The sequence below is a fragment of the Mustela nigripes genome, chromosome 1 (genome assembly GCF_022355385.1).
Source record: "Mustela nigripes isolate SB6536 chromosome 1, MUSNIG.SB6536, whole genome shotgun sequence".
Taxonomy (NCBI): Eukaryota; Metazoa; Chordata; class Mammalia; order Carnivora; family Mustelidae; genus Mustela; species Mustela nigripes.
Window position 1 is genome coordinate 182,976,906 of NC_081557.1, and position 14,049 is coordinate 182,990,954.

The 14,049-nt window shown below is 33.2% G+C and overlaps 1 protein-coding gene across 4 annotated transcripts in view; it reads left to right on the top strand.

The window, feature by feature from the left end:
* BLTP1 (bridge-like lipid transfer protein family member 1) overlaps positions 1-14,049 on the top strand; it is a 222,595-nt gene that overhangs the window by 18,797 nt on the left and 189,749 nt on the right. For all 4 annotated transcript variants that reach the window (XM_059378048.1, XM_059378062.1, XM_059378072.1 and 1 more), the window contains exons 5-7: positions 465-581; positions 1,575-1,653; positions 2,914-2,978. In XM_059378048.1, coding sequence (XP_059234031.1) covers positions 465-581; positions 1,575-1,653; positions 2,914-2,978 — 261 coding nt within the window. The remainder of the gene's footprint in view (positions 1-464; positions 582-1,574; positions 1,654-2,913; positions 2,979-14,049) is intronic.

Below are 14,049 nucleotides of genomic sequence, written 5' to 3' on the forward strand. Positions count from 1 at the left end.
TCTTAAGCAGGCTGCAGTGCCTAGCATGGATCCTGAAGTGGGGCTTCATCTCACAAGCCCTGAGATCACGACATGAGCCTAAATCAAGAGGCAGACGCTTAACCGACTGAGCCACCAAGTCGTCCCTGGCAGTTTTTCTTTAATTGATCTTATTGGAATATATGCTTCTCTGGCTAATGAGTAGAGAAAAATGAGGAAACTTGGATAACGTAGAATCAACATTTGGTATTAAAAATCCAAGTATTAAATTGTAAGAGGACATATTATCATGTAGAAGTAAATACATTTGGTATTAAAAATCCAAGTATTAAATTGTAAGAGGGCATATTATCATGTAGAAGTAAACCCTGTCATTTCTAATTGTAATAAATGAACTTTTACTAACAAATTTTTGCTGAGATATTAAAGTGATTGTAAAGGAAACGTATAGTGAGATTCTTTTGCATTTTTTTCTCTCCCAACAGCTACCATTTTATCCTGTGGATGGATTATTTATCTCACATATTACAATTCTCGAAATGTTGGTCTTATTTTAACATTGGTTCTTAATAGATTATACAAACATGGCTATATCCATATTGGTAAGTTTGAGTAACAGTGAATGTTTTTCTTCTGCATAATCTTGAGATATATATTATAAATTTATATTTTATAAGTGATAGTAGCTTTATAAATTTATCTTTGTGTCATGAACATTAACCTACCTGGAATTTCTCTCACACAGCACTCTATGACTTTATCACTTGGTTAGGTTCTTTACCTCATTCTTATAAGTATTTCTATATTAACTTCTGGATTTTTTTTTCATATAAAAGATGCTTGTTAAAACAATTGAAAAATATAGGCACATGTAAAATATGGAAATAGAAATTTCTCAGGATTCTACTAATCAAAGAAAGTTTCCAGTGTTCAATGAGGTTTTTTGCTTTTTTTTTTTGTTTTGTTTTGTTTTTAGTAACCTATACTTAAAAAATCTATAAGTTGGAAACATTTTGTGCATTTCATTTTGTGCCCTGAGTTGTTCATTTAAGCTTCCAGCTACTCATAATGAGGAAGTTTGCAGATATGAGGGTCTATTTGGAACAAATATGCTTCAAAAAGCCTTCAACCAGTGGGAAAAGGGGTGAGAGGTCACTGTCTAGAACCATTCTAACCTTCCTTGGAATACTTCTTAGAGGACATAAGTAAAATTTCTCTCAAAAAGAAGTCATCTTCCACTAATTTGAGGCAATGCCTGTTTCCTGGAGTCAAAGAAAATAATGGAAAAAAGTGGTGAATTAGTCACTGCTTTGGGGTTTATTTAAAGTTGTGCATAATTAAGGGAATTATTCATTGAAGCAGCTATTCACTGTCTTCATATGGTTATTTAGTAACTCAGTTCATAGTGATGGTACTTGTACTTTTTGATATACTTGACAAAAGAGCAATAGAAAAGGCTGTAAGGGTATCAGGAGGGAGTTAAGAGAGAACATTTAATTATTGAATAAATTGAATGCTAAGATTATTTTAAGCTTTAGTGCTCACCCTGGATCAAAACAATTCCATTAATCACTTTTTTTTTACCCCCACAACAGGGTCCTTCTCTTTCTCTGTTCTTTCTGGAAAAGTCATGGTTCGTGAAATTTATTACATTACAGAAGACATGTCTATTAGGTAAAACCAAAAAACAAAAAGCAAAAACAAAAAAACCCTAAAAACAAAAACTCTTTTTTTTTTAAATTTTTTATTTTTTATAAACATATATTTTTTTCCCCAGGGGTACAGATCTGTGAATCACCAGGTTTACACACTTCACAGCACTCACCAAAGCACATACCCTCCCCAATGTCCATAATCCCACTCTTCTTAAACTTGAAATATTGTAAAATGTTTTTCTCATGATATTTTATTTAATATGATTTGCTTTTTCAATTAAAAACATAAATCAAAAATAATTTTTTTTTGTAAATCATATCTGGTGAATTGATGTTTAAAAATATTTTTATCATTAGATTAATTTAGTTAAGGTTTAGACTGGCACAAAGTTTATCAATTAGCAATTTAAAGAAATGAATGATTTCATTTCATTCCTAGATGAACACTTGAGCCATTAAATTATCTGACCATTTTTCTTGTAGAATTCATGGTGGTCATTTGTTACATAAAACAAAGATCAGGGATGCTGATAACTCATCCATTAGCTCCTTTTAGGTAATAAGTTTTAAGAATTGTTTAGTATCTCTTAGCTCCTCTAATTTTCGTGTAAGGAGGAAACACAAATCTGAATATAGGAAATGACAGTATGTTTGATATGTTCTTTCTTCTGTAGGCCTTGAAAGAAAAGCTTACTCTATTTTTGTGATTATCTTAATATTTGTTACTTAGAACTTTAAAGTTTTAAATGAGTTGAGAGGTGCTAGAGTTTGGCAATACTCATACCTCACTTGAAACATTGGAGGCACTTTCTTTGTGAGTCTAAAATTATTTTGAAAAGAAAAGTGAAAAGTAAAGGTTGAGAGGCTATAAGTTCATCTTTTTTGAGGCATGAGGTTATATATGATTATAGAGATGAAGGGTTATCATTAAAAGTTTTTGTTAGCATCCTAATGTCCCCCTTTTAAGATTTGGCTTTATGTTTATATAGTTTTTACACCATTTAAAAAGTATCATTTATAAAAGAAAAATCTTTTGTTAGCACTTTATTTTCCTATTATGTATGATCTGGTATTAAATTTTACCTAAATAATCTAATTTAGAGCTGTGTAAATTTTTTTTTCCTTTTTTAACTGGAGATTATGAAGCATTTATGTATACCAGTGATCTGTTGAAAATTTTCTGTATTTGCATATTCATTATCAGTTATCTGATTTTTATAGTAATTAAATGAGTAAATTGTTAACTGAAATTTTCATTTTTGTAATTTGTCTTGCGTAGAATTCAAGATGGATTTATAATTTTTCGGTGGTGGAAAATGTATAATCCAAAGCAGAAACAACATGGTGAGTTTTCATGTTTTTATGTATTTGAAGTCTTTAATTATATGATCATTGTTTTCTTTTATGGACATTAAAATATTTCACATTTTATAATAGATAAAAAATTTTTAAAAACTTTAACATTTATAAACTCCGATATTCTCATCAGTTGGCTGAAAATTCGTCAGCAGCTTTCCTCTTGCCTGCTTAAATTTATTTACTTAAGCATATTATTTATTCAGGGTTATCCTCAGTATGACCCTTACCCCCATCATCTTATCTTCTATTACATCTATGGACCGTAACCCATTCTGTGGTTAAAATGAATTTCTGGAAGTCTTTAATTATCAGTTAAGATGCTTTTCTTACTTTTCAGCTTCTATGCCTTTATTCATAGTCCAGCCTGACACTGCTACTAATTCTCACTTATCTGCCATGTTAAGGATGAATAGAAAAGAGGAAATGAAGGTTCTAGATTCTAACAGTTCTGTTTTTATCATCAGAATTTTATCACTTTAGGATTTTCTCCCAAAGTCTTCATTTCACAGGTCTATATGTGTGCTCCTGGGCCCCTAACCCTCCTACTCGACATTAATCATACCAGTGACTTTGAGGAATGTAGATCTTGACTTTATTGCCTGGAATAGTGGTTCTCAAACTTTCCGGTCTCAGGAACTGTACATTCTTCTAAATTACTGATGACCCCAAAGAGCTTTTATTTATGTAATTTATACTGAGATGTACTGCATTCAAAATTAAGCCTGGGTGCACCTGGGCAGCTTGGTCTGACTCTTGATTTCAGCTGAGGTCATGGTCTCAGGGTTGTGAGACTGAGCCTATGTTGGATTTTGTGCTAGGTGTGGAGCTTGCTTGGGATTCTCTCTCTCCCTTGCTCGGGATTCTCTCTCTCCCTTGCTCTTTGCCCCTCCCCCTGCTCACATTTACACATCCACACTCTCTCTTTAAAATAAATGAATAAAGTCTTTTAAAAAATTAAGCCTGATAACTACAGAAATATTTTTGATTTCATTAAAAATATCTATAATAAACCCATATGTATTAAAATAAACACCATATTTTATGAAAAATAACTTTTCTAAAGCAAAAAGAAAACCAAATAGTAAGAAGAGTGGCATTGTTTTATATTTTGCAAATCTTTTTACCATCTGGCTTAATAGAAGATAATTGGGTTCTCACTTCTGCTTTAATGTTCATCTGTTGAAGTGCCATATATCATATAGCCTTTAAAAAAAAAACTCCACGGTCTACTTATGGGAGAATGATGGAGAAAAAGTTGAACATCTTCATATAATAATACTATTAAAATAGTTTTGACCTTTGGTCCCTAGAACGGATGTTGGGATCCTTGCAAAGATCCCCAGACCATACTTTGATAACTACCGCTCTAGAAGGTTTTCGCTGGGTCCTCGGAAAGTAGTGTCAGAAGATGATGAGACCCTTCTACCTTTTCTTAGCTACTAGGACTGTCTGTATTTCTGGCACCCCACATTAGAATTCTGAAATGGTGGTTAGTGTCTGTAAAGCCTTGGAACTTTCCAGTTAATTTTTTTTTTTTTTTTTTTTTTTTGATGGGTTCACTCAGGAATCTTGCTGTCATTTATAACTTGCTTCTATGGAAAAATAAATTTAAAGTTCCAGAAAAGTTTTTAAACTTACCACAAGACTGAGGTAGCCTAAATTACTTTTGAATTCACTGTTCATTATTATTTAGTTTTTTTTAACTGTCATTTCTTTGCTCCCACATAGCTTTTCCCCCTTTAACATAATACATCATGTACTTCTCCTTGAAAAGACTGGCATAACTTGATGACAGTTTGGCATCTATAGAATTAATGAAATCAGAAGGACTAGAAAGAATGGGCAGATTTCATGTCTAGAAAAAGTTTTCTAAAAATTGGATTAGAGTTGATTAGAGTTTATTAGATAATTTGAGTAGGAGTTAATTGATTTCATATGATAAAAGTATTCTGTTCTTAGTTTGGAATAGACTTTTCTTGGTCTGTCTTCAGTGATTCAGAATGTATCTTAATAAGTCTCTAGTCTATGGTTTCAGAAAATCTGTTGTTCACACTTCCTTTTTACCTCTTTTTTAAAGCAATTGCTATAAGGATTTTTCATAGGAAAAAAAATGTTCTTTAGATAGTCAATATGTTAGTGCACTGGAAATCTTTAAAGTTTTGACTTTTATCAAATATGAATATATTCAAAATTTTGAGTCACTTTCCTACAGTATTATCCATTTTAAATTGTGTGGAAACAATATTCCTGATTATTTTTGATATTTTATTTGACTATAAACCTTAAAGGTGGATTGTTTCCTGATTATTTTTGATATTTTATTTGACTATAAACCTTAAAGGTGGAATTTAAGTAAAGATATTCTACTTGTACTTCAGAAATGGTTAGCACTCATTCCTAAGAGCCAAGTTCTTTTGAGTTCAGGCCCAGCTTTTGACATACTCACTTAACTTTGAGCAGGTCCAGTATTTCTACCTCTGATTTGGTTTGTAAAGTCTATCTAGTTTGTCCCTTAGAGATTTACTTTAGGACCGTATGTTTTTGTTGCATGTCATGCTTCTGTTAATCTTGCAATGATGTGCTCTTTTGACTTAATCTCAGTTTAGTCTTTTTTCCTCACATTTAGTTATCATAAGCTTTCTTGTTAGTGAGTTGTAGCAGAGCTGAAACAAAAGTTCTCCTTGTTTATATTTTTAAAAATGCCTTTTTGTATATTTATATTAGAAATTCTATTCTAAATTTTGTTCAGTGTTTTAAGATGTTCTTGTGAACCAGTAAAACTATAGGGATATGAGTTGAGGAGGCCCATTTGACCTAACCTCCCCCACTCCATGCTCTTTACCCCAGGATTCCAAGGACTTACACAATTAGGAAACAACTGAATTTCTCAAAATTTCATATCAGTTTGGAAACAAGTAATGTTCTCAAAAATCCTCGATTTTCAGGTGAAAAAACAGAAATTCCTATTATTAATAAATGTTAAAGCCAGAGTGAAAACCTAGGTCTGCTAACTTCCAATGCTCCTTGTATTATAAAACAGGCTTGTCAAATATGGCCAAGTAGGTTCTTGGAAATTCTTATATATAAACACTGATGGCAGCTTATAGGAGGAATGAATATGATCATTTATAGAATCCAGAGGCAACTGCAAGTTTTAAGCCTAAGCCTAATGGGATTGCTCACTTTGGAATTTTCTTAGACATGTGGAATACCATCTTAAATTGTTTGTAGATTTTTTTTGAAGAAAATAATTACTTCATTTTATCATGAAATATTTTATCTCCTTAAATCGGATTGCTTTTCAGCAAAATACATAAATGAGGTCAGGAGTAACTGATCCAAGGGTGCCTGGATGGCTCAGACAAGTCTGAGCCCCACATTAGGCTCCCTGCCCAGCAAGGAGTCTGCTTCTCCCTCTGCCTCTCTGTCTCTCATGAATAAATCTTAAAAACAAAAAGAGTAACTGACCCAAATCCTTCATGAAAAAGGTAGCTTTTAATAAAAATCTTTAGCTTATTTAAAAGATACCTATACTCACTTTACTGATCACTGATGATGGTAGGATTTTGTCAGGCAGAGGTGGAGTGTAATATTAACATATTTCCAGGTCTCAGCTTTTTTGTAATTGCCCATGATGTGAAATAGAAATATAATTTTTGGATATTTTATGTCTTAATATATAAGAATATCTAAATGATTTTGTCTTGCTTTTTTTGTACCAGTGCTTGCAATAGAAAAGATTATACACCTTGGGTGCCTGGGTGGCTCAGTGGGTTAAGCCGCTGCCTTCGGCTCAGGTCATGATCTCAGGGTCCTGGGATCGAGTCCCGCATCGGGCTTTCTGCTCGGCAGGGAGCCTGCTTCCCTCTCTCTCTCTCTCTCTCTCTGCCTGCTTCTCCATCTACTTGTGATTTCTCTCTGTCAAATAAATAAATTTAAAAAAAAAAAAAAAAAAGAAAAGATTATACACCTCATTTTATAATGATGTTAAAAGTTGGTAGACTTTATTAGTTATCACATTTGAAATTCTAATTCTAATTATTTACACATAGTTTTCTATGTATTTTAACATTTAAATCTGTGTGTTCATCAAGAAGAGCACAGCTTTGGCAAGGGTCAAAGAAATTTGTCTTCCTTGTGCTTTTAAAAGAAATTCTCTGTTACAGAGGATGACATTCTTAAGATGCTCACAGTTACAACTTTCCAAAGTAAAGACACGATGCCAAATAGCAATGCAGGAATAAGTGGTTTGGCCTAAATACATCATTAGTCTAGCATGATTCAGAGATGGAATTTAGAATATAGGACATGGAAGAAAGAATAGGCTGCAAACTAAGCTTTTGGTAAAAAGTTGGACAATGTTACGGAATATATATTAAAATAGTGATTTACATTTACTAATGAGACCTTACAGTCTAGATATTATTTCTTATTGATTAAGGTCAGATCCTGATTGTGTACTTTCACAGTAAACTAAGCAAGAAGTGGAGATGGTTGACATTTCTTGTGAGAAAATTTGGAAGCCTAATTGGAACATGTGCCTGAATAGATATTGGCCGCTAGCCATCCAAAGAGATAGGCTAAGATCTGTCTGGGTAAGGCTAAGATTTTCATGAGAAAGCATTAGAACTATTTTATTAGGAGAAAGAGGAGTGTTCAAGTGCTCAAATTCTGTGCCATTGAGCTTGGCTGGGATAATTTAATACAAGAGTAGATTTAGAGTTGTCAGTTGTTCAGTTTAATCCTTAAAAAAAAAAAAAAAGGAAAACATCTCATTTGTTTAACATAAAATTTGTTGTAAAATATTCCTTAGGTCATGAAATTAGTGATCTGCTGTAGATGATTGTTGGCCAAAGACCAATTAATGAGGATATCTATCAGAAACCCTTATTTTGGTTAGGATAGTTGATTTTAAGCCATCCTTTTGGAAAATAAATAGCAGGACCAGTTACCTTTTAATATGTGATGATTCAGTGTTTAAATGAATACCAATCTAAGTAACTCGGCATGTATCTTTCTTATCTAATGAAGTTCTTAAATTGCTAAGAAGTGAAAAGATGATGGTATAGTATATCCCTTTCTGTTATTTTGTTATTTAGAAGTTTTAGCCTAATGTAATCTAGTAATTTAAATGTGTAGCATCTAAATCTTGTTTGTTAAATACAGGAAATAAGAATCCCTTAATAATTTAAAAGGTCAGTAGACTATTTTGTCTTTGTACTAAGTATTGATTCCAAGTATTTTAAGGCCTTGGCAGCACTTTGCACTTCAGCTTTTTTTTACTACAAATAGCATGTGTCCCAATTACATAATTAAATAAGTGCCTTTTTCCTAATTTCCCTTTGGAAAACAAGTCTCAATTAGCTGTTTGCTCAGGAGACTTAAGCAGCTCTACACATTCATTTACCTTCTTTTCCTCCATAAATTAACTACTTATTAAGTGAAGAGCCTTTTATATTTATAATTTATATCTATCTAATTGTGTATTTATTAATAAATATTTTTGGGGAATCCATTATGTAAATATTAGACTACATGGATATGAGAAAAAGATTTCTGCCTCAAGGACAGAGCAGTGTCAATGTAGAGATGAGATTTAAAAGAGTCAACTGAGGTATCTGGGTGGCTCAGTGGGTTAAGTGTCCAACCTCTTGATTTCAGCTCAGGTCTCCGTCTCAGTGTCGTGAGTTCTAGTCCTATGTTGGGCTCCCCGCTGGGCCTGGAGACCACTTCAAAAAAAAAAAAGAGTCAACTGATTATACCTCTCTTAAATTATGTATAAGTTAAATTTTTTGCTTTGACTTTCAGTGTCATCAGAATGAATGAACCTTAAAACACTGCTTTTAAAATTCCCAGGAGAAATAAATGAGAGATCTAGTTTTACTAGAATTTAACAGTTTTAAATATTGCATTTAAGCTTCCAATATTGATCAATTTTCCATGAAATTACAAAGAAATAACTGGATTCTTTTTTTTTTAATATTTTATTTATTTATTTGACAGAGACAGTGAGAGAAGGAATACAACAAACGGGGAGTTAGAGAGGGAAAAGCAGACTTCCCGCTGAGCAGGGGAGCCTGATGTAGGGCTCGATGTCAGATCCTGGTATCATGACCTGAGCCGAAGGCAGATGCTTAACTCCCAGGCACCCCTTATTAACTGGATTCTTGATAACATTTCTGTTTTCGAGGATTCATTACCTTTTTTTTTTGAAACATCATTGCATTTACTAATATAATTGATAAGTAATTTTATTTTGTGGTTAAGACCCAGTATTTAGAACCTCAGATTCTTGTCTGCTACTTTCTAATTGTGTAGTCTTAGTCTTCAACTACCAGGGTTGCTGTGATGATTACATGAGATCAGGTGAATAGAGTGCCTAGTATAGTCCCTGGAACACAGAATATGTTCAGTAGAGATGAGCTGCTTTTATTATTATGAACATTGTATCATATTATGAAATGAAAGATTGTTTTAAAAAATAATTGTTTATTTTCATAAATTGAAAGTAAATGTATAATTTTAATGACTAATAAGAGTTTGACCTGCAAAAACAAGGAAACTAGTATTTATTTTGTATGACAGTCATACAGGTAGGTAGAGATATTCTAATTTTTTTTATTTATTTAAACTTTTTTTTTAAGATTTTATTTTCTTATATTTTCTTATTCACTCACTCAGAGAGAGAGTGAGCACACAAGCAGTTGAAGCAGCAGGCAGAAGAAGAAGCAAGCTCCTCAGTGAGAAGAGAACCAGAACTAGGGCTTAACAGAAAGAGCCACCGAGGCATCCCATATTCTCATTTTATAGATGGGGAAAATGAGGCTTACAGTGGTTGAAGTACTTGCCTTAGGTCAGATTAGTAAAGACCTATAGTCTTTCTACTATTTATTTACTACTTTTCTCCAGTTTCTGGAGAATCCAGTGCAGGAATCCCCAATTTTTTTTTTTTTTTTTAATTAAAGAAGCTGTGTGTACGTGTATGTGTGTGTGTACATGCACATTCCTTGGAAGAGGAGATACAGGTCTTTGGAAAAGGTGCTTTGTCTTTCAGGAATGTGCTCATCTGTCAGTGGAGGTATTTGTTTATGAGGATACCTTTCCAGATCAACAGGCACATTGTGTGTGGTGTACCCTCTGTATGGACTTACTGTGTGAGTGTGAGATTGTCAGTGTGCCAGTACTTTGCATCTTTGTATGTTAGGATGGGGTAGGGGACTAGAAAGGGTACTGCTGTATAGAATATTCCTGGGGATCACAGAAAGCTAAGATTATTGACAGAAAAGATCCTGGAGAAAGGCCCTGAAGAGAATATAGCTAGGTAAGCCAGATGTGGAGTTCTGATTTATTGTTTAATCACAGAGCTTGCTGGCTGGAATCGTAGTATAATGGAGGTGAAACAAATAGAACCAGCAGAACAAATAAAAAGTCCTTTGTGAATTCAGCTAAATCTTTCTCTTCTAAAATACAAAATCAATAGGTGCATTTAAAATGTTTGTGGATTTGCTATTATTTTTCTAAAGTGATTTTTGGAAGGAAAAGAGTGATCTAGACATTTTATTCAATCTTGTTTGTTTTGTTTTTGTTTTTCATTTTTTAATTTAAATTCAGTTAATTAACATATGAAGTGTTGCTCATTTCAGTGATTCATTAGTCTTATGTAACACCCAGTGCTCATTACCTCATGTGCCTTCCTTAATGTCCATGTCTAATCTTTTTTAAAAAAACCCACTTATTTCTATTTGATGATTTAATGTATTTATTGAGCACCTCCTATATATCAGGCATTGTTTTAAGAATTTAATAGTAAACACAACAGGAAAAATGTTTCTCTAATGAAGTTTGCATTCTAGTGGGGGGAAGCAACAATAAGTAAATATTAATGCAAGACAAGTTGGGGAAGATAGGATAGGTATTGTTGAGGGAATCTTGCAGTATTTTAATATCAAGTATTTAGTGTTTGTCAGTGTTATCAAAATATTTTCAGAGATTAATACCTTTATCTTTGTGCCTTGGTCTCCTTATTAAGTTAATGTAGCCATATTCAAATCATATCAGTGATACGAAAGAAGAGAATCAGTTGTGCATGTCCAGTAAGTTAGTTATGAAATTGAGAAGAATCCAATTTCCATTTTTATACAGTCACTTTTTGTTTGTTCATCACTGTCGATCCAATTAGGGGCTAATCCAGACTCTTAATATTTCCCATTGCTGCTTCTGCTGCTCATCCACTGGCTTTTATAACATGGTTGCTAATGATTGGGGCATTTGTATTTTGGGACCATGGTAAACTATTCTATAGGTAAGTTTGAAAACAAATGACCTAAATGAGTTTGTAGGTAAATTTTGATTGAGTTGTTTATGACCTTGAAGAATTGCTTAATAATTAATTGCTACTTGTGTAGATCAATTGGGAAATAGAAAAATATCCAACTTTGCAGTTATTATGCTTCTACATGTAGGGTTTTCAAAAATTCCAAGATCCGTTTGTGGATATTTTTGTTCTACTTAAGAGTATGATTTGTGGTAAGATGCTGTTATTCTTTCATATAAATGAGTACTTCTATGTGCCAAGAATTGTAGGTACCATGGATACAGCACTGGATAAAACAAGTCCCTTCTCTTACAGAGCTTGCTTCATTCAAGTTGGGAGGGATTCAGGTAATTAGTAAGTAAATATATCTAGTGTTGAGGAATGAGTGAGGAAAGTATGGCATTGAAGAAAATAAAAGCAGATTCAGTAGAATAGGGGGTGCTGGTTTGTGGGGAGGGCGCTCTTTTACATAGGGAAGTCAAGGAAGGTTTTATTGTTTGGGGAGAGTTAAACAGAAACATGAAACAAGTAAGAAAATGAGTTGTAAATGTCTGGGGGAAGAACATTTCCTGGTTTTTCTGTTCCTGTCATTTCCGAAGTGGAGACCAGTTTTTAGAGAGAATAGGAGAGAAGAGTATGGATCCTGTAGGATTTTTTAGGTAGCTTAAAGGACCTTGATATTAATGAGTAGGAGGGGAAGCCATGAAAAAGTTAGGGAACAGAAGAGTAATCTGATTTCAGTTAGGTTTTTTAAAGATCTATAAAGATGTGTAAGGCACCCACATAAGGGAATAAGGGCAGAAACATGGAAACTAGTTAGGAGGCTCTTGTATTATAAAACATGTATAAGTTGATAAGGACTTGACCCAGAGTGGTGAGAAGTGGTTAGATTTTGGATATAGGAAAAGGAAAGGAAATCTGACAGAATTTCCTGATACTATCTGGGACAGGAAAGAGAACAGTCAGTTTTTCTTGCTTGAGTAATTGAAAAGATTGATTTACTATTGATAAGATGGGGAATTCCATGGATTAAGTTTTGTCATGTGAGAAAAGCACATGTTTGGTTGGAAATGTCGAGTGTGAGGTACCTGTTAATGTATCACATTGGAAATATTTGAGTAATTTTCTGCATAGTTGATTCTGGCATTTTGGGAAGAGGTTGTGGATGATGACCGAAGAAAGGTAAACCTAATGGGTGATAGAGTTTGATGACTGACTTAAAAATGGATGATGAGGGGCACCTGGGTGGCTCAGTGGGTTAAAGCCTCTGCCTTCTGCTCAGGTCATGATCCCAGGGTCCTGGGATCGAGCCCCGCATCAAGCTGTCTGCTCCGCGGAGAGCCTGCTTCCTCCCCTCTCTCTCTCTCTGCCTGCCTCTCTGCCTACTTGTGATCTCTGTCTGTCAAATAAATAAATAAAATCTTTAAAAAAAAATGGATGATGATATTTATTACTCTCAGGTCTTTGAATGCTCCAAATTTATTTAAAAACAGTGCTTCGTATTCTTTTAATTTTAAGAATTTGATCTATAGCAAGAGAAAAGGGGCAAAACACTTGATTGTAATAGTTTAGGGGATTGTCTTAGTTTTTAGACCTGTGATAAATCTGAAAAGGAGGGAACATAGGTCAAGAGCTATTTGAAAAATACCAGAAAAATTGCAGCTCCTTTCTTTTATCTTTTCTTTTCTTATCTTAGGAAGTAGTGAGGGAAAAAAATCTAGATTGGAGTAGAAATGAAATATTACTGTATAAAAAATGAATGTTGTTGATTCATTTTCCATGGGTTATTTTTGAGGTATGAATGATAATATTTTTCATTTGTTCATTTAAACTAAAATGTATTTTATTTAAGGTATTTGACATTTCTTACACTTTTTTATTTTCTAGTAACTCGAGTTTTGGTATAATTTGGCATATTACTCAAGGTGTATACTTCATATTTAAACACAGATTAAGCTACTATAACGAAAGTTAGTAATAGTTCTCCATAGCCATTAAAAAAAAATAAGCTGTTCTAACTGATCTTATCTAATTTTAATTGTCCTTCAGTTGAATTTGATAGAGAGAAAAATGAATAAAAATTAATCTCAAAAATAACCCTCACAAAAACCCGTGTATAACATAAGAAAAGAACACACTTAAAGTACTGCAGTACTTTTTTTCTGACCCTCTTCAGTTGACATGTGATAACTGTCTTAGATTATTTACTCAGTAGAAACAAGTGCCCCATCTATCATTTTGTTGTTGGATTTAATAATTACTGTTGTTACTTATATTTAAGGTAATTATGTCTTTTATTTGAGAAGATTATTGTTTCAAGTCTGCAGTTTTTAAGATCTTGGTTTTAGTATTGTGTAGTTTTATTAAAAAATTTTTTTCGGTAAGATTTTATTTATGTATTTGTCTTTGAGAGTGAGAGTGAGAGAGTACAAGCAGGGGAAGCAGCAGGCAAAGGGAGAAGCAGGCTTTCTGCTGAGCAAGGAGCCTGTGCGAGACTACCTCCCCAGAACCCTGGGATCATGACCTGAGCCTAAGACAGATGCTTAACCAACTTAGCCACCCCGGTGTCTCTTAGTATTGTGTAGTTTTAAAAAAATAGCCTAGTATTTATGAAAAATCTTTGTTTCTGTGATATAAAAATTTAAATACTAATGTAATATTTAAGTGCATCATACTTTGAACATTTTGAGAGAGAGATATATAAATAATAAATTTATTGTTAGGATAAAGTTTTACTTTTGG